This window comes from Ictalurus furcatus, chromosome 3 (assembly GCF_023375685.1).
Source record: "Ictalurus furcatus strain D&B chromosome 3, Billie_1.0, whole genome shotgun sequence".
NCBI classification, from domain to species: domain Eukaryota; kingdom Metazoa; phylum Chordata; class Actinopteri; order Siluriformes; family Ictaluridae; genus Ictalurus; species Ictalurus furcatus.
In genome coordinates, this window is record NC_071257.1 from 15,543,681 (window position 1) to 15,565,756 (window position 22,076).

General features: G+C 37.6%; 2 protein-coding genes across 2 annotated transcripts in view; one reads left to right on the forward strand and one right to left on the reverse strand.

Moving 5' to 3' along the window:
* The window catches only part of emx1 (empty spiracles homeobox 1), a 5,162-nt gene extending 1,508 nt beyond the window's left edge, over nt 1-3,654 (forward strand). The window contains exons 2-3 of the mRNA XM_053620079.1: nt 994-1,178; nt 2,650-3,654. Coding sequence (XP_053476054.1) covers nt 994-1,178; nt 2,650-2,817 — 353 coding nt within the window. The 3' untranslated portion in view covers nt 2,818-3,654. The remainder of the gene's footprint in view (nt 1-993; nt 1,179-2,649) is intronic.
* A 3,155-nt stretch (nt 3,655-6,809) lies between these two features.
* On the reverse strand, nt 6,810-22,073 carry sfxn5a (sideroflexin 5a). The gene is made up of 14 exons (XM_053620971.1): nt 21,805-22,073; nt 17,784-17,852; nt 16,307-16,384; nt 15,922-15,948; nt 15,644-15,698; nt 15,074-15,099; nt 14,842-14,895; nt 14,680-14,736; nt 14,158-14,223; nt 12,945-13,035; nt 11,183-11,298; nt 10,367-10,452; nt 8,832-8,949; nt 6,810-7,811 (listed from the first exon to the last, which is right to left on the reverse strand). Exons 1-14 carry the CDS (start codon nt 21,979-21,981, stop codon nt 7,734-7,736), a joined length of 1,098 nt encoding a protein of 365 aa, XP_053476946.1. The 5' UTR covers nt 21,982-22,073; the 3' UTR covers nt 6,810-7,733.
* Between the last annotated feature and the right edge of the window lie 3 nt (nt 22,074-22,076).

Below are 22,076 nucleotides of genomic sequence, written 5' to 3' on the forward strand. Positions count from 1 at the left end.
ACATAGCACTGCAGAATTTCCCTGTCATTCACCATGATGTGATCCATCCTTTTTGTGATTTTAATCAGTCTTATGTAAAGAGTGTTAATTTGGTCCATAGGATAAACTTTAGACAAACATGTAGATTAGACTAAAGAACAAGGGAATATCTGAAATGGATGGGGTCTAATTATCAGTTTGTTGGGATGATCCGTGAACAAAAACAATCAACCCGGAACAAGAACAACAGCAATGAGTGTTATTTAATATAATTATGAAAATTTACAAAATCAGTCTTGACTGTTAAGTCGTCCTCTAGTTTAACACTTTGAATAACTTCCTGCACCATTTTCTCGTTTTGACTTTTGGATTAATCTTCGTAAAACATATAATAATAACAATAAGTAGAAGAAGAAAAATAATAAGGATACACATGACACTGTTATTAATTTATAAAGCCTATAAAAATATTTAGGTTCAACTGAGGTTTTTTTTTTAAAATTATTTTTATGAAACCACTAAAAATAACTGCAGCCATTTATTCTGATATTTCTGGTAGTGCGCCTAGGATGTCAAATGACACTTCTAAAATAGTTAAACATACAAAATAGCCTTTTACATACAAAATAACAATTATAACGGATGGACACTACAAATATATCATGAAGAATTTAATGTAAAATCGGATTCCTACAAGGGTACTAAAGCATTTATATATATATATATATATATATATATATATATATATATATATATATATATATATATATATAATCAGCGGTCAGGGTGGAATATAACAGTGGTGGTTTAGATTAAGGTCTAGTTCATTGTTGTTATAGGCTGAAAGACACTCGCACACACACGCACACACACACACACACACACATGGGATAATGAAACTCTGCATTATTTAAGAGTCGCACACATTTGAGCTCTGCATATTTTAATCTTACTGCACAAGCTTTCTTGTCCCTGTTTGTGACTCCTCTTTCATTTTTCATTGTGTATTTTAAGGGAACGACGTCTCACATGACTCGTTGTTGCTTCACGGGCCTTTTGCGCGGAAGCCCAAGCGGATCCGGACAGCATTTTCCCCCTCACAGCTCCTGCGCCTCGAGCGAGCTTTCGACAAGAACCACTATGTGGTGGGAGCAGAACGCAAACAGCTCGCCAACAGTCTCAGCCTGTCCGAGACACAGGTAAATACTAATCCCCCAGATCTCATCTTAGCTGTACACACACTCAGTACACAGATGATCGCCTAGAACTGTATGCAGATTAATGTAAGTGATGAAAAAATGAAGAAAAAAATTATTAAACGTGGAGGAAATAGTTTAATCAAGGAATCTTAATCCTAAGATAAAAATCTTAATCCTAAGGGAAAAAAGTATGGTTTTATTATTATTATTATTATTATTATTATTATTATTATTATTATTATTATTATTATTGTTTGTTTGTTTTTATAAGACACAATAGAAGCACAACATATAAAACAGAAAATATACAGTCTAAGAATATGTCGCATATAAAAAAAAAATTCAAATGCTTTCAAATAATACATTTCACGATTTAGTGCAGTTTCAGCGTGGAGTTTAAATGTGTCAGATGAAAATTAGAAATAGGTTAGTGTGGTTTAGAATAGGAAATTTTGGCCAATTAAATTTCGGTTTACCAATTGGGTTTCTTAAAAAAAAAACTCCCAGAAGACTGAACAAGAAAGAAAATGAAATAATATAATAACGAAATTTGTAAGAATATCTATAACAAGTCTTACTTTGGTTTAGGATTTTGTAAAAATCACGAAATGTCAAAACCTTTTTTTTTTACGACTGAAGTGCAATTCTGTGGCTGAAATTACAGAGAGACTAATGCTGATTTATAAAAATTGGATAGTGGCTAATAGGGAAATATAATATTTGACAATAAGCTGAAAACTCTATGCCCGAAAACTGAAAGTTGTTTCCCTGAAATAGACTCATAACTTAATCATAGCTCTTGCGGCTACAGGCTTGGGAACCAAATATGAGGGGAATTTTTAGAGGCAGAATAATTAAAATAATTGTAAACCTTGTGAACTACGCACTATACATGATTATGGAATGTAGCTCCAGTATTTTTGACAGAAAGCTGATGCTCGTCACGCGCGAACTCAATAGAACAAAACTGATATATTGGCTCCGTGTGTGTGCGTGTGTGAGTTCAAAGTAAGGAAATATCTATCATTGTTCTGAAATCTCCTCTCTTAAATGGGCTACTTTAATATATTTAAATAAATAAATAAATAAATAAATAAATAAATAAAACACAAATATTTAAAACTTTGTGTTTAAATTCGAAATTGGTTTCGATTGTGAAATGATGTATTATTGTGTAAATTATAAGCTATTTACTCAGCTGTCACAACGTGATCAACATGAATGTAGTGTTGTCTAGGTTCTTTTAACTACAAATTAAATCCAAATTTTTAGTATCCAATTACTGTGCTCATTAAAAAAACTTTTTTAAAAAATCATAGTGAACAATCATGACTCACTCCAGATTACAGTGGTAATCCACAGGTGACACTATTTTTTTTTTTTTTGGAATGCATGTATAGTATATATGTGCTGTTTTGTATTAAGCTTAATTTTGCACTCACACTTAGCCCTGTGCTCTGATCTCCAAAAGGTGAAGGTGTGGTTTCAGAACCGCAGGACCAAGTACAAACGGCAGAAGCTGGAAGAAGAGGGACCAGAGAGTACACAAAAGAAGAAGGGTAATCACCACATCAACCGGTGGAGAATTGCCACCAAACAGGCTGGATCTGAGGATATAGATGTCACATCTGACGTCTAGAACCCATTTGCACCAGGCTCACACACAAGGCCATGAAAAGTTCTATTTATTTATGTTTTAAGGAATGACTGTGTATGAGTCTAAACTTGGTTGCTATGTGTGAGTGTGTGTGTGTGTGTGTGTAAGAGAGGGAGATGTTGGCATGTACATTTCACTATGTTCTTTTTCGCTCTTTGTAAATGTACTCAGAAGTATGATTTTGCTCTTTCTCTACAACACTGGCACCAGAAGACTATCACTACCACTAAAGCTAATTCCATTTTCCAGCACGACACAACCATTATGCCAGTGCATTTAACCTACTAATGTCAATTGCTAGCTTTGTACTTACAAGAAGACTCTTTAATGATGGTTATAATTAAATGTATAAAATTATATTGTATCTTCATTTAAGGGGACAGTTCAGCCAATTTACATTAGAGACTTCCATTCCTACTAACATTAGGGTTTTTTTTTTTCTTCCATATTTTCATTAAGGTTTTCCGGTAGCAGTTGACAGCGATGGCAAAACAAACAAATTGTGTTGCAAGGAATCATTTTACAGGCCAGTTTAGACATGATCTACCCTCAGTGTAGGAGTAAGAGAGTGTGTGTGTGTGTGTGTGTGTGTGTGTGTGTCTGATGATCTGAATGCTCGGTTCTTATTCAGTCATGGTAATGCAGGCTGCTGGATGCAGGTTACAGTGTGGCAGCTCCTGAATATTTCTCTGATTCATAAACAGAAACTACTGAATATTTGCCAATTGTCACATTAATGCCTGTATAATGTACAGTACATTTAAAATATAACCCCACCCCCAGAAAGGGACCATAATAATAAATATGTTTTAGAAACAACTCTTGGCTATATGCCTCTGCAGTTCTTTTTCTTGTTGATTACATTTATATCCTCTCTCTCTCTCTCTCATACACAAGTATAAACTACATGATTGCCAAATTACATTATTAGGGCATACCAAATAAACTTCAGCTAAGTTTAAAAGTGCTGTTTCATTCACTTTTACAGGATAACTTCTGCGGGTGCTGTGTTTTTTTTTTATCATGCCTCAACAGTCTCAAAAAAAGGAAAGGAATCTGTGTTAAACGAGCCTGCACGTGATCCTTCACCCCAGCATTTGACCCCAAGTCTGCAGTTGAGTTTTAGTCAAGTACGATGACACTTAAGAAAAACAGGCAATGTTACATGTTAGATGGAAAGAGAAAGAGTTAGCAGAGAAAAATTGTGTCTGTAGGTTTGTTATTGTATAGGACACCTTATCCTGCACACAGGTGCACACAAATACTGCATCCTCAAAAGCGCACACATACCATTCATTCCTAAAGCCCACTCCCTAGTTGCATATGCAGCCTGGAAAAGAAAGGAAACAAAAGGATAAATATGTAGAAACGTCTAGGTATATTAAAGATTTTGTAAAAACAAAATAATAATAATAATAAAATAAAATCTTTTAAAAAATCTAGAAAATATTAATGTGTATATATGAATGATTGATGAATTTGTTAAATCATTAGTAAAATAGTATATTCCGTCTTGCTTGTTCTGTTATATATCCAAAGGCTCAGGGTTCAAAGATTTTGGGGAAAAAAATACCACACTGGTGTATTCTTGGCTGCTTGCCTAGAGAGAGAGACAGTTCTCACTCCAATCTATTAACAAATTATTACCCAGAATCACTTTCACCTAGATCAGACTACATAGATGATGATGCTCATATAATAAAAAAAATGAGCAAAAACAATTGTATAAAATAAAGAATGCAAACAACAATGCAAATTTCCCATCCAAACAATAGGACAAACTCTACTTTTTTTTAAAATAATAGTAATTTCTCTAAAAATATATTTTTACCAAAATTATTTACACCCCTAAATATCTTAAATAAATGCAAACAAATTTTTTCTCGGTCAGCAGGAATAGTTGTTTTCCTGAGGTATAAATATGAGGTTACACACATGTAAATGTCTTTTTCAAGCATTACTATGGGGAGAAATGGCTGTTGACCCACACAAAGCTTGTAATGGATATAAAAAATAAAGAAAAACCCCATTAAGCACAATAGGGCCATAACAAAAAAGTTTCACATGTCTGAGTCAGCTGGAACTGGACCTAGGAGCATGCTGTACCACACACAGTGAGGATGAAGGTGAAGGAGGGGAAAATACCTAGAGATGACGGTTTTAGGATGGCACAGTTTATTTAATTCTTGTGGTTGTCAAGTTTCAAAATAAACTGATAAATACCACTTTCATAACAACAAGCTGTTCAGAAGCGTTGCCAGAAATAAGCCCTTCCTGAGAGCATCTTATAAAATGCAGCATCTGAACTTCACCAAGTGTCATTAGAAGCACACTTGTTATTGTGTGTTGTGGTCACACAAGGCCAAAATCAAACCTTTTGCTCATGCATACCATCAGCATCTTTGGTGAAAAAAAGAGGATTGCATACACCAAAAAGCATTGAAACCTGCTGTAAAATACGACGGATCACTGATGCTTTGGCAGTGTTTTAAGCCTGGTGGTTCAGGTGATCTCGTAAAGACTGATGGCATCATGAATCCTGCCAAATATGACTGACTCTGCCAGGAGGTTCAGACTTGGCCATATGTAGAGCTTTCACCTTTCAAGATTTCAAAGATGATGAGCCAAACATGCTTCAAAATCTGCACAGAAATGTTTACAGAAACACAAAATCAGTATTCTACAATCATCAGCTCTCTGGATCAATATTCTACAATCGTCAGTCTCTGGATTTAAACCCTACCGGAAACCTGTGGTCTGAATTGAGAGGACAGGAAGAAGTGGTCCAAGATCTATCAACAAGTGTCTCCAACCTTGCTAGGTATTACAGGGCAAGTGACAAGATATTAATGGTAAGAAAACCTTCTTGTTTAAAACATAAAATGTCTGTATGTTTGAGATTTAAATACCACTTATTGCATATATTTCTTCATGAAGGGTGTCTATATATACACACACTATATATATATATTGTTATATTTATATATTTCACCTTTCAAGATTTCAAAGATGATGAGCCAAACATGCTTCAAAATCTGCACAGAAATGTTTACAGAAACACAAAATCAGTATTCTACAATCATCAGCTCTCTGGATCAATATTCTACAATCGTCAGTCTCTGGATTTAAACCCTACCGGAAACCTGTGGTCTGAATTGAGAGGACAGGAAGAAGTGGTCCAAGATCTATCAACAAGTGTCTCCAACCTTGCTAGGTATTACAGGGCAAGTGACAAGATATTAATGGTAAGAAAACCTTCTTGTTTAAAACATAAAATGTCTGTATGTTTGAGATTTAAATACCACTTATTGCATATATTTCTTCATGAAGGGTGTCTATATATACACACACTATATATATATATTGTGTGTGTGTGTGTGTGTAGTGAAAAATAGGCACTAGTATAGGATGCTTTGCTTCCTCAAAAAATAAATTATTGTAAATTTATAAATAGATATGGATGTATAGGGCAGCAAATATGCATAAATGTACAAGCCATATTTCAAAGGCTGTCCATATGTCAAAATGGCAACAGAATGGAACTTTGCTATATATTATTAATTATGAAATAAATTAAATAAAAAATGACAAGCATTCATAAATGATTAAATATAGAGAGAACTAAGCAAATGTTGATTTTGTGATACTGTTTACAACCATGGTGACATGCCATAAGAATCAAGTTAATCTTTAAGATAGTAGAACTGACAGTTTAAAACGAGTGAAGGTTTTAAGCTCTGTGTAAGGGTTTAATGGAGTGTGTGTGTGTGTGTGTGTGTGTGTGGCATCCCTAAGGCTGTTCTATATGGTTAATGATTGTGCATGCAGCTTCATGTCCCACCCTCTATCACCATGGCCCACTGTGACATGTTACCATGACAACCAGGTAGAAAAACAAAGGCCCCTCCCTCCAGATCTTTAGATGGCTCTAATGATAAGACAAAAGTCCACATCACTCAACCGCCCTGACAAAACATCACAAGCAAAAGACAATTAGGCCAATAAAGATAAAAACTTTACTTTATATATACCAATACCATAGGCATATTAAGACAGAACTTGGTGAAATATTTGTGGTTAGTGGACTGTTAAAGAGTTTTTGTAGCTGTTCAGTTAGTCAAGACTAAGCTATGTCAGAAAAGTCTTAACAAATTGGGACACAGTATGACAAAGCAGGCTATAAGTAGCAATTTTCTGCATCAATGGAGACACAAGTGGTATAGCATGTAGGTAACGGAGAGTGCTTTAGACAATAGGTAACAACATTTAATTTTGATATGGAAATAAACTTAGCATAGGCAATTATACTTCTACAGTATTTGCCACAATGTAGTGTCACTGCTGTGTATTTTTATACCAGTCATAAAGTGCAGTTATTTACAACACTGATCTTTTAGGTATTCAAACTGGTCTTAGTGTAGTGTGTACAGGTACATAAGAATTATTTTCTCGTATGGCTTCTAAGGAACAAACCAAGCTCATATCTGAATGCCTGCACTGCAGGACATGTAAAACATCAGATAATTTACTAAACTGTCAACACTGTCTTTGAATTCTATCTCCAACATCATAACATCACATTTTCTCTGATAGACATCGATTAAGTATTGAGTAAATGGAAACAGTTTACATTTATCGTGCATTTTACAAAACACCTACAACAGAGAAAATTAAGGCACTTATTCTGTCATTCTCATGCTAATTTCATGGTGATTTGGCAGTAATGTCCTAGACTATTCAATGGTGTACTTGATTGCAAAGAAGACACGTGATTAGCACTGGTGTGTGAATGCACCTGTCACGGTGTACAAGTGATTAAACAATCCACAAACGCATCCGAGTCATGTTATGAAGGTCTCCTGAGTCATTTATCGCCTAGTGCCAAGCTGGTTAATTGGTTAAAGGCCTTTGTTGTAGGTTAGGAACTTGCATTCAGTTGCTGCAGAGATCTCTGGCTCAAGCTGAGATACATGAATCTGAGAAATTGAGAGAGAGAAATACATACAGACAGAGAAGCAACACACTGTATTTAGTGATTCAACAGACACAACATATCCATAAATCTGAACTAATCTCTGACTCAAGTGTAATCATCAGTTAATCCTAATTCCTTTTAGTCAAGATGTAATATGTACACATGGCCAGGGTCATCATTAGCCTGTTCAACTCAAAGCCACTCACACTCATCTTAAATTACCTAGAGTACTACAATATTAAGAGTTGTGTGTACCTCTTTTTATATATCCATGTTAAGGAGCTGATCTTTTAGCTAAAAATTGCATTCATTAACCGTAAACATCCACTCATTAAGATGTTTAAAATGTTTAATCAAATGTGAATTAAGAGAACTGCATCTCTTCCACGAGAGCCTCAAGCATTTTTCACAGGCATTTTTCACAGGCATAACTGACGCTTAAAAAAAAAAAAGCAAAAATAAAGAGATGAGTTGGTAAACGTCCAAGGCAAAGCTAAAACGTGCAATATTTTGCTCAGAAACAGATGGCAAGGAGTGTGCGAGTTTGTGAGGCAGAATCTGAAACAGACGTGCCATGGGGTGTGAAAAGGTGGGGGTACAGGAGTGGCTGATTTTTGGGAAGGCACTCGTCTGGAACCCTCTGAAACGTGTAAAGAGGGAGCGAGAAAGTGAGAGGAGAGGAGGAGGGGAGAAGAGAGAGAGGAATGGAAGAAGTTGGCAGCACATATGTCTGCAGTTCAGTAACCATATGGATGAACAGCTTATTACAGACCATTTTAAATCATAACCCTCTTCACAAGAGACAAAGACAGGGAGAGAGAGAGAGGACAGAAGAGCTGTTTTGTGTTGTGTCATGTAGTATCCTGTAGAGCTGCTGCGGTTTTGTTTTGTGCGTTGCATTAAGTGGTAAGGTGTAATGTGGTACTGTTTTGTTGAGATTTGTTGTGTTATGCAGTTGGGTTGTGCATATTGTGCTGCTTTGTAATGTGCTTTGTCTATACAAAGTGTTTGGTGTTCTTACCTGGCTATTCTGCGGGAACAGACTGATGGCAAGGGGCAGAGCCAGACTGAATGCACAGAGACATACCAAGCTGTGTACAGGCAGCACAAGGCGAGGGTGCGTCTGCAGTAAGGGGAGTCTAACACACATACACACACACACACACACACGCACACAATTCCACAACAAAATAAAAACTCTCAGCATCATGGGCATTCCTGTAATCATCATTAAAATCCCTCTTTTTCTGACACTTCCTCTGTGTGGTGTGAGATCACTCTGTGCCGACACCTCCCCCAGCCCTCACTCTCGGCCGCAGTGCGGCGTGGGGGCTTGTGGGATAGCGTGCTCGGCAGGAGTCCTCCATAGCAGTCCTGGTTTAATGAAGGCAACGGCTGCTTAATGACGACTTCATCAACACATACGCGTGATGAGCTTTAATTGGCCAACAGACACGACCAGGCACTCTGCATGCGCGCAAAGTATGTGTGTGTATAAAAGCAGGGAGAGAAGGGGGGAGGGATCAAGCAACGTCGTAATGAAAAAAGTAACTTAAAGATCTTTTATCATGTCCATCAACTGCTTAAGATATGTCATCATGGTCATCAGTCACTCTTAATTTGGTCTGAGAAATGCTGAGAGGAAAGGAGAGGAGCGCATGAACACTCGCAGTGAATGGAAGTGGCAGACAGTAGAAGACCTGCAGGTAGAAATTTATGTTAAAGGTTCAGCCATCACACACATGTAAAAACACACTTCTCTCAGCACGCTAATCCATCAAACACACTTCTCTTTCAAATCCCCTACATTACAATAACCCCTCTCATCTCATGTTCTCACTCTATTGAAAGCCAGTGAGGGTGAGCTGACTGGCAGCGTTGCACAGAATAGCTCACCGTTTGCTCTCACACACACACACACACACACACACACACATACACGTGCGCGCACGAGTTAAGTTATGAAAACTGAGGAGTAGGTGAAACAGAACATGCCAGTCTTATCAAACTCTCCCAAAACTCCCGTCCTATGCAAGAAAAAGACTACTATGTAGACACACAGCTGTAGGAAGACAGACACACAAATACAACATTGCAAAATAATATCTTAGCAAGTGAAGATATCTTGAAAAAAGGAACTTATCTAATATTTCTCATTATGATATATATATATATATATGTACCATATAAAACCATTAAGCCTTCTTCGAGCCAAATGTACTAATTTTGAGGGGGGTTTTTTTTCTAGAAATAAACAATTGAAATTATAAAAAAATATGCTTAACAATCTTAAATCCAATAAGGAGACATCTTAATTGAATTTTCCTATAGTCAAGATATTTTTACTTAAGCTTTTTACAGTAAAAAAAAGCTTAAAGCTGTGAAAATCCTGTAAGCACATGCAGAGTAAAACATAATTTATCTACTACATGATAGGACTACAGAAAGCATGAACACCATTAAGGGTTACTCTGTATGATAATAGTTACACAAATATCAAGTATTTCATTTCAGAACTGTAAACAGAACATTTAAGAATAAACAAGAATTGCTGACCTCTCCAGCATGGCCATCAGCATAGGTGGAAGCACCAGGATAGGCATGGGCAGGACTACACGGGTCATGGCTGTCTCCAACACAGCCTGCACACAAACCTATCCACTCAAGCTCATAATCAAGAAAGACTTAACAAATAGGAAATCTGAGACCATGGAATCAAGGTTTTTGACAAAATAAGCTAGTATTGTCATTTTTATTTACATGCCACCGAGTACGTGAGAACAAAATTTGCCTAAAAGAAAGTCCGGGCACAAGGAGGCAGACACATTGGATGGCATGTCAACTCATCACAGGGCACAACAGCGCACATAAAGACACACACACACTACGGACAATTTGGAAATGCCTTCAGTGCATGTCTTTGGACTGGGGGAGGAAACCGAAGTACCCAGAGGAAACCCCCAAAGCACATGCAAACTCCATGCACACAGGGCGGGAATCGAACCCCTAGCCCCGGAGGTGCGAGGCAAATGTGCTAAACACTATATTAATAGCCCTATGAACAAAAAAATTGAAATGTCAATTTGGCTGATACAATGCAACCATTTTCAGATTCATTTTATATATATATATATATATATATATATATATATATATATATATATATATATATATATATATATATATATATATATACACACACACACACATACATACACACACACACAGATTTGTAGTTGGACAAAAAATTAGTAGCCATAACATTAGCAGCCTTTTACAAAAGTAAGAAGCATTTCCTGACTGAATTTATTTGTTGCCATATGTGTTGTATTTATAGTGTATGTATAGAAGAAGATCTCAGTGTCCACTCACGCGTCTGGCTGCCAGCTTAGAGGTGGCCACTATGTTACCATGCTCATCCAGCACGCTGATGCCTTCAGACAGCTCGCTGTGGCGCATCAGCAGCACATTACACACATTGGCACTTGCTACGAGGAACAGAAAGGACAGGAAAGGTGGTTAGAATGGGAGCTGTAAATAAATCAGTGTTCTCTGAGCATCTTGTGGATGTAGAGATCCTCTTAATTGAGAAGACTCGCATATGCTTCTATTTATAATGCTGAATGGAGCAGATAAAATGATTCAATATATGACTAAGAAATCTTTGTCAGCAACAGTGCTGCACAAAACAACACAGACAAAACACACTGTTATAATTAAAGTTAAAAGATGTGCTTGGTGATTTAATTAACAAAGTAATAAGATTAAAACATTAAAATACAACTTTAAAGTAGCTCCACACATTACACAAATCACAATGACATTAAAACAGGACATTGATTTACACAGTTTACTCAGTGTGTGTCTGTGTATGTGAGAAAGCCTGAAGCATTTTTAATTTGCAGGCCTTGTGTTGTGAGTTATCAGTGTTTGGCGCTGCAGTGTTATGGGGCTGAGTTAATTGGCTGAGTAAATAGCTATTCACCTCTGAGGGGTTTAGACCAGATGAATTAACCATATACATGGGCGTGCACACACACACACAGGCAGAGATACAGGCGTGCGCGATCACACACACACACACACACACACACACACACACACTATTTAACATGTGCGAACGTACAAGCTTGAAAACATCAACACACTTCAAACAGAACATGTACAGTAAACGAACTCTACTTTAATTCTTCTATGTGTGTCAGAATGACATGGAAATCATACACAGTCCAGAACTGTTGCAATAAGCTTATGCACGCCTGAAGCATGTCTTCAGACATTAACAGAATTCCAGACCTGAGCTAGGCTACTGCAATAAGGTCAAGACATCAAAGTAAAGTCAAAAATGAAAATTAAGGCAGTATTTTAAACCAAGCATCTCTATTGTGTCCAATTAGCACAATTTAATAGCCTTTTATAAATAAACACTGGGGGAAACAACAACAACAACAACAAAGACGACGACATGGCGGCCTGGAGACACACATCCTTGTGCTGACACAGAGAGCACTTTAGGCCTAATTAACCAATTAGAGAGCAGCAACCAAGAGCTAACAAGGCTCTGTTACCCAAGCCAAAAGGTAAGGGGGGACTGGATGATTTAATTAAAGGAGAGGGGTGAGGGGACAAAAACAATTTAATTACAGCCAAGTATCCCCACGGCATCCTGGGACTGTCTCTCAGAGCCCCTCTGGCCTTGTTAGAGCCGCAGAACGCTAATGGAACAGTGAGATAGCGTTCCAATGATTCCCCTCTGACACCAGTCAAAATAGAACACACCAATAAACAAAAATAAACAAACGCTTAATGTATTGGTGGTTAAAGGATAGTACACGTGAGTGTCATTACAATTACAAACACAGGGCAATGAGCGTTCAGACAGAAAATGACATGACATAAACGCTCACATGATCTTAATGAATTAATATTTAGCTCTACTGATTCAGTCATTTAAATATATCCCGTTTCTAATCATTAGGTATGCATAAGGCCTTGCAAGTCAGGGAGGGGGTACCTTTGGCAAAAAAAAAAAATATATATACTAAAACAGGACCCTAAAACATCAAGACATTTATTAATCTCTCCTTCACACACACACACACACACACACACACACACACACACACATACATACCAACTGCAGGAAAAGGGATGAATCTTTGAACCAGAAGTCGTGTGGCTGGGCTGAAATGCTCGGCTCTCTGAATCAGAACGTTCAGTCCCACCTGTACAGTACACATATGAACATACAAACACACCTGAAAAGCTGTTATGTAAAACTACTCAAACCAAGTACAATCCAGTTCATATAAACTAATCTATAACACTAATTCATCTCTAAAACTAACCATAATAATACAAACTCAAACCTAAACGTTTAGTATAAACTCAACCCTAATCCACATATTAACGACTGCCGCAAGCTCCTCAGTCAAGCTGTTGCTGGGCGGGCAGCTTTACAAGCATCCCTACTGCTCAATACTGCTCAATACTGCTTTCTCTGCTCCTAGAAGACCATATTCATCACAGATCTGATGATATATCATTATCATCACTGTTCAGGACTGAAATAAAAGGACAGAGTAACAATAATAGTGATAATATGTCACTGGACCATATCAGCTTAATATCAACAGCTAAATAACCATTACACAACTGCACTGTGTGAATGACTTATGATCACAAAATCATTATGCTGTGTTGTTGATGCATGTTGAGATCAGTTCCTAATAGACTTGTAGTCATATTTTAAACATAACAAAAATGTCCTTAAGTTGATCCTTTGGATAAAAACTCTCACATAATTAATAAATTTGTTTTCCTGTGTATAAGGACAACAGGTCCCCTATGGACCCATGAGGCTTCTTGACAGGTCATGACAGGCTGTGTGAAGTTGCTTCTTGCCTGTCTTTGGGAGTCTCTGGTCATTTCCAGCAGCTCCTGTTACAGGCCTGTCTAACTGCCATCTAACAGCTCTCCCCCTTTCCCCTCCATCTCCCCTCCCCAGCAAGGGGCCTCGTCAGGACTCGGGTTTTAATTAGTGACCCCTCCCTTCACGTCCCACAGGCATGGGGCCATTTGTAGTTGCTGTCACCGTGGTTATGGTTGTCGTGCCCCAGGGCATCAAACCGCCGCCCAGCAGGGCAGCTAATTGGCTCTTGAGGACAGAGGGAGGCGTGGTTACATGGACACATGTGCTGAGATCTGAGCTCTTAGCTGGTGCACAGAGTCAATGACTGACAAATTTATACTTGACATCTAGGATCAAATACATTCAAAACACTTTGTGTGGCGCACTTGAAAACTAGGCGTTTGTGTCCTGTGTTGCGTGTATGTGTTAAACTCACTGCAATCATCACTGCACTGCTGACTGCACCCAGGTATCCCTGAAAGAATTTTGTCATCCCTGTAGACTATAAAACAGAGTCAATGGTTTTAAAACAGCAGTGATAACAGGAAGGACAGGCAGATGGAATATTTTTACAAAACACTGAAGACATTTGGTTTTGAGATCAAAAGATCAAAGATCACAATTTCAACTTTAATTTCCTGATATTTACATCTATGATGTGTTAAACAACTGGCACCTGTGATTTGAACCCACCCATTTTTCATGTAAGCAAAAATATTGGAACATGTGATTGACAGGTGTTGGTTACAAGATTTGGTTTTAATACTTTCGGAGGGGACTATACATGCAGATTTAAAGCTCCAGTAAAATAGTCAAATTTATTGGAGTTGTGAGACTCCAATAAATCAAGCCTAATCGAGTTAAGACCACCAGACGTGCTCTTCAAGTTGGACTAACTACAACACCACTTGCACATCTCTACTGCACCCTGGAGGAGACTGCGCTGCTTAGACTGTACCTTAGATGCATTGCGATTGCAGTAGTTCACGCAAGCATTATGGCTCTGGTTCAGCCACTGAGAGATCCAGAAAGAGAAAAAAATAAGACAAGAGAGTGAATCATCAACAAACTAACCAGCATTATCTATGAACACTTAACTGTTGAAAGGAAGGGGCTGTACCTGCCAGAAAACAGTAGAGGCCAGGGTCTGACTGGGAAGTAGAAGACCCACAACCTATCAGAGTGGACAGCAGTTATGAGAAACAAGAGGTTTTTAAAGTACATTCCAGCTTCATAAATGTTCCATTTGATAAAATATAGTTTGGATGTCAAGTCTTCTTCAAACAAACCAAAACAAACTGGATTTATAGTATGGCTGCCCTCATGCTCTTCATTTTGGGTAAACAACTTACCACTGGTGTACCAAAGGGGATATAACCTAAGAAAACAACAACAAAGAAAAATATGTCAGAGAAAATACAGAATAAGTGAAAGTAAAGTTTAAGATTTGAGAGCAAAAACCTTGGAGAGGAAAGAATCCGGGAAAATATCTTGTAGACAGACACCCATATATTATTATCATTGACCTTTCACATGGGAATACCAGTGTGATTAGTCTAAAAAGACTCTAGCATTCATTCCTGAAGTCGCGATCTTCAACACTTTTCCAGCAAACAGGTCTCCTTCCTTCCTTCCTTCCCTCCTTCTCTCTCTCTCTCTCTCTCTCTCTCTCTCTCTCTGTCTCTTTAAATAGCTGTGTTAACACCAGGTTAAAACACTCCTATTTCTGAGAGGCCCAACAGCATTTCCAGGCAGCAGGAGCCGAAGACTTTAATCAGGATCCAGCTGAGTGTGACCTTTCCCCAATCGCTCGGTCCACACAGTCCGCCTGCCATTCTGCCAGTTCTCCTGTGCTGGTAACAAGGAGCAAACAGCCAACCGACACACACTCACACATGTTAGAGGCATACTGACATCCTCACCTGACATGCGAAAGGGCATGGGGATCTTCTCTCCAGTGTCTGGATGAAAGATGGCCTGCAGGTGTAATGGCCACACAGCAAGCACCGAGGGGGAGTGAGAAAGAGAAGTGGGGTAAAAGAAGACAAGCACACGGGCTAACACAACTTGTGATCACTTCATTATTCTACTTAAGACAAAAGATGGTCTGTCCGTGAATATGTATACATATATGAATGTACATAGCATATGAGCATTTAAATAATCACTAAGTGATTACTACTTTTAGATTTGGACTCACCTGTTTTACCTTCTGAGCCTCCCAAAGCTAGAAAACAGGAAAGGATGAACTATACTTAATTTGTGACCTTAAAAAAAAAACTGTGAATAAATGAAAATGTAAAGCTATGTGAATGGGGCAGATAGACTAAGTGTATTCAGGTACATGGAACCTGTTTTCACACAGTGGCCTCTGACCTCCCTGACACCTGTCATGAACTCCCCAATGTTAACCGAATCAGACAATTAATAGAGGGATTAGTCCTAAATCAACCAGGTGAGTCCTAAAACCTGGAAATGAGTTAGCATTTTTGCACATCCGGCTCCATCCTCCTGAAGTCAATGGTTTTTTTGAATGGGGTGTGTGTGCATTAAATGTATAGAAATATGATTTATAACAGCCTTACCTGTGCATTTGTCACACCTATGGGTAGAGTGCCATCTTTAAAGTGTTCTAAGAGTTTCACACATTTATTTAGGTGACTCTAAGATGGAAAACATATACACAATGAAATCCAAAGAAATTCATCATAAAATGTTTGACATGATCATATTTTTCAACCAAACAGTGCGATGCAATAATTTGTAAATCTCATAAAACCCATCAACCTTCATCTATAAAAATAGAACATAGAAATCAAATGTTTAAACTGAGGAAATGTACCATTTTAACGAAAAAATAAGGTAATTTTGGATTTGATGGCCCCAACACGTCTCAAAATAGTTGGGACAGGGCAGCAAAAGGCTGGAAAAGTAAGTGTTACTAAAAAGAAACAGCTGGAGAAACATTTAGCAACTAATTAGGTTAATTGGCAACAGGTCAGTAACATGATTGGCTATAAAAAGAGTACCTTAGAGAGGCAGAGTGTCTCAGAAGTAAAGATAGGATGTAATCTGGATGGAAGCATATGTTGCTCTAAAACCTGTATATACCTTTCAGCATTGTTGGTGCCTTTCTAGATGTGCAAGCTGCCCATTCCATAGGCACTAATGTACCACAATACCATCAGAGATGCAGGCTTTTGAACTGAGCGCTGATAAAAAGCCGGATGGTCCCTCTCCTCTTTAGACCTCTCTAGTTTGGCAGATGCGGCGTCCATGATTTCCAAAAAGAACTTAATATTTTGATTTGTCTGACCATAGAACTGCTTTCCACTTTGTCTCAGTCCATTTTAAATGAGCTTTGGCCCAGAGAAGACAGCAGCATTTCTGGATCATGTTCACATACGGCTTCTTCTTGGCATGATGGAGCTTTAACCAGCATTTGTGGATGGCACAGCAAACAGTGTTCACAGACGCAGTTTTTCACAGATTGGTGAAACTCTGCCCATCTTTACTTCTGAAAGCCTCTGTCTCTCTAAGATACTCTTTTTATAGCCAGTCATGATACTGACCTGTTGTCAATTAACCTCCAGCTGTTTCTTTTTAGTAACACTTACTTTTCCAGCCTTTTGTTGCCCCGTCCAAACTTTTTTGAGACTTGTTGCAGCTATCAAATTCAAAATGACCTTTTTAAACGGTACATTTCCTCAGTTTAAACATTTGATATGTTTTCTATGTTCTATTGTGAATAACATATGGGTTTATGAGATTTGCAAATCATTGCATTCTGTTTTTATTTACATTTTACACAGCATCCCAACTTTTTTGGAATAGGGGTTGTATGTAATCAAATTTTTATCATTTGTATTTGAGAAATGGAGCAAACAGTTATTTTGCATGACCTGATTCAATTCTAAACAAATTGTCTGCTGATAACACACACTTGTACATGGTCACTGAGTTGGTCTTTTTTTTATTATTCACTTTTCAAACCTGCTCTATTCTAAAGTGGCACACCCACTTTCTCTTTTTATACTCAGAATACAAACGCATCTCACATACCTCTGATACAAAGAGTGTGCGAGGGTCAATCACATCCAGGAAATGTCTTAATCTCCCATAAAAGGACCCCTGGGACATAGAGAAAACACAATAAACAATCCTGTGGCATTATCTCCTACTATTGACACAAAGCGAGGAATGGTTCGATTTACTTTGAACATAATGACGGATGAATATAATGACCCTCTGAAGCAGCTGTTTCAAAATGAATTTTTTAAAAAGTAAGCTTTTCTTCAATTCATTATTAATTAGTTTTAATTAATTTTAGATTTATTTATATTAGATCATATTACAGATTTCCCAGCCTCAGTCTGTAGGTTCTAAGAGGCAGCTGGTGCATTCAGGTCTCAGCAGCAGGACTAGCCAGTTGTTTTTGCCACCAGGTGCAACTGGCTCGTTACAAACACCAACTGTCTGCTAGTTCATAAGCAGTGAAGGCAATTAAAGTTTTCGCAAGTGTGTGTGTGTGTGTGTGTTTGGCAAAGTTCCGCTTTTCACACTATATTTTACTCTACTACATCTCTGAAAACAGACGTTATATTCACCTGTTCCCAGTCTTTCGTTTAGCATGGAGCTAATTACAGCACACCTGCAGTCTATGCATTCAGAATATCCTTCATCATTTGAGAACTGACACTGATCACACATAATAAAACATCATTAAGCATGAAAATTTCATAATTTGGATCAAAATGTACAATGTATAATGTAGGACAATGTGGTAGAAAATAAATCATTTATAGAGCCATAATTTTGGACAAAAAAAATCGTGGCCTGAAAATTTCATTCTTTTAGACAAAATAAATGGGGGTTTTTTGCCAGTGCATCTCACAAAAACACTAATTTAAAACATAGGTGGCATAGTGTAATGGTGCATGGCTTAGTTGTTAAAATGCATTAGTGAGCTCATCAAACACTCACTTCCATCCAGCACTAGTTAGTTTAGAGAACAGCAAATACAGTTTCCTTCAAAACTATTGGAACCGCAAGGCCGATTCTTTTGCTTTTGCTGTAGACCGAAGATGTTTGGGTTTGAGATCAAAAAATGAATATGAGAAGAGAGTTTAGAAGTTCAGCTTTTATATTTTATTATATGTAGATGTGTTAAACAACACAGAACATGCAAGATGTGCTATCAGACCACCCAATTTGTAGGCAAGCAAAATATTGGAACATGTGATTGACAGGTGTTACTTGTTACCCAGGTGTGTTCTTAGATTGATTGATTTAACCATAAATAGCTCTGAACAGCTACTCTTGGTGTTAGACTTCAGTTACAACTGTGATGACTGCATTTTTTGCCAAATAAGCCAGAATGAAGGAAAAGCCAAAATGAAGACCAGAGAGCTATCTATGGGAGAAAAGCAATCCATTCAAAGCTGAGAAGAGGGAAAGTCAATCAGAGCCATTGCACAAACATACAACAATTTGGAATGTCCTGGAAAACGAAAGAAACCACTGGTGTACTGAGCAAAAGACACTGAATGGGGCTGCCAAGGAAAACAATAACAGCTGATGACAGAAATAATATGAGAGCTGTGAAAAAAAAAAACCCAAAAACAACAGTCAGTGATATCACCAACAACCTCCACAGGGCAGAGATGACGATATCACAATCCTCCATTTGAAGAGCAGAAATGTAGAGGCCATACCACAAGATGTAAAACACTCATCAGCAACAAGAATTATAAAGCCAGATTGAAATTTGCAAAGAAATACAGAGCTGAGCCGCAAAAGTTCTGGAACCAAAATTAACCTCTACCAATGTTTGACCAGTGAAAGGCCAAAGTGTGGCGAAAGAAAGGATCTGCTTATGATCCAAAACATACAAGCTCATATCTGTCATGGCTCGGGCTTGCATGGCTGCTTCTGGAATGGGCTCACTAATCTTTACTGAAGATGAATCTCATGATGGTAGCAGCAGAATGAATTCAGAATTTTACAGGAACATTTTGTCTGCCAATTTACAGAGAAATGCATGCATATTAATTAAGAGGAACTTCATCATGCAGTAAGACAATGACCCAAAACATACTGCCAACACAACAAAGGACTTTATCAGGGGAAAAAAGTGGAAAGTTTTAGACTGGCTAAGTCAATCGGGTGACCTTTAACTCAATTGAGCATGCATTTCACTTCCTGAAAAGAAGACTGGTAGAAGAAACTCCCCAAAACAAACAACAACATGAAAGAGGCTGCCTAAAAAAAAAGTAAAAAGTAAAAGCCTTGTAAAGCATCACAAATGAAGAAACCAACACTTTGGTGATGTCAGTGAAACACAGACTTGACGCAGTCACTACAAACAAGGGATACACAACCAAATATTAAGTGTTCTTTACTTTAATTTACTTCAAGGCACAGCTGTTCCTATACTTTTGCTTACCTAAAAAAGAGGGTGGTCTGATACAAACGGTACTATGTTTTATATTGTTTAAGGCATCTAGATGTAAATATCAGGAAATAAAAGCTGAAATCCTAAACTTTCATCTTATATCCATCTTTTGTATTTGGTATATAGCACAAACAAATGAATAGGCCTTGCCTTTACAATAGTTTCAGACGGGACTGTATCAGACATTGAATGTATTGTATATGGGGTGAGGTAGCAGTAGTTTTGCTATTATACACATGAAACTGGTACTGATTTTCAAATACAGTTTGCAGAGATCAATAGAAAAGAATGGAGTTATTTGGCACACATTTATATACACCATCTAATGCTGTTTAAAAATGAAAAATAATAAAATCTTAATTTATAAAAGGCAGCGGTTATGAAGAGGTAATTGTTACCTCATACCTCAAAATAATATTTTGGTTGTTAATGCAAAACACCTTAAAATCAGTTTAGTCACTAAAATGTCAAAATGGAGTGCACAGTCAATCTTTAATTTAAGCGCTTTCATGTGTGGGTAATGTTACCTTTTAGTAGTATGTTAATTGTTTTTGCAATTATAAATGCACAAAGCATAGTCTATCGTGTAGATAGATGTAGATTCATGCAGCAACAGTTGTGTCAGCTGATTACAGAGAGTGAAATGTGCCTTAGATTTGATATCCATTTGGGCTTTTCAGTGCAGTTCTGTCACAATCATAACACATATTCAGCAGTTATTGAGAAGGCACATATGAAATATAGTCATGGGTTTAATTAAATCAAATGAAGTGGATTATTTACTGTCATACTTTTCCCACCAAGATCCCTTTGTAGAATAAACTAAAAAGTAGATAGCAGTGCTTAGCACGCACTGTCCAATCAAAAAAAATAAATAAATTATATATATGAACCCGGAAGAGCAAAGATTTAAATCATGAATGTAGCTGTCTATTTGTCTTTAAATGTGTGTTTGTGGGTGTGAATTATTTTGCCCCACATCATTCTTATTACACTATAATCCTCGTGACATAACGCATTGCTCAACTCTAATAGTTTCACAGTCAAGCTGCGGATTAACTTTAGATTTTAGCTCTCAAATCAAACATCACGCGCTCTACATTATATTCATGTTTCATATGCTGTCTGTGCTGTTTCTTTATTTTTTCAGTACTCATTTGTAACATGTAAGTTTGGCATAAGGTGTAATGACTGTGTCAACCCCATGATGATGGCTATTCAAAGCCTATCTTATCATGCTAATAACATAATGTTACCAAGGATGCATTCATTCTGTGCATGACACTCTGTGTTTTCATTGAATCTAAGTGTGGTTATTATCAGTTATTTGATTAAAGAATTATACAGCCAGACTGAAAACCCGGGTGTGTGCGCAGTGGCACTATAACACCAATAGAGGTCTCTATCAGTGTGATTTCTCCACACCAAAAAAATACTGTATGAAAGCAAGCGAGTCAAATTAGCCAGCACACATAACACCCATATGTATGTCTTATTATTTAATGAAGTTGTTTTTTTGTTGTTGTTTTTTTTAATTCTGCACAAAGTAACGAAACACATTAGTGACCCAATCGGGCAGCGCGTGCGTGTGTATGTGTGTAAAAGGCAGTTGGGTTTCCCCGCATTTACCTGATCAAACCGAGACTCGCCAAGTCTAAACTGAGGATACATTGTGGACTCAGACATAGTGGACCAAACCCCGCGCAGTGACACTGAGTAAAGTTTGTGCTGAACTGCTCTTGGTCTTGTGTAGTGTGAGATACAAATAACACACAATCTGGTCACGCCCCCTAAGGGCCTAGTCATCGTTTCCTTGCATTTTGGGTAATGTATTTTTTCCCCTCCTCAACGTGACTTACCGTTTATACTTAATACTAACAAACACATGATGCTTTTTTTTA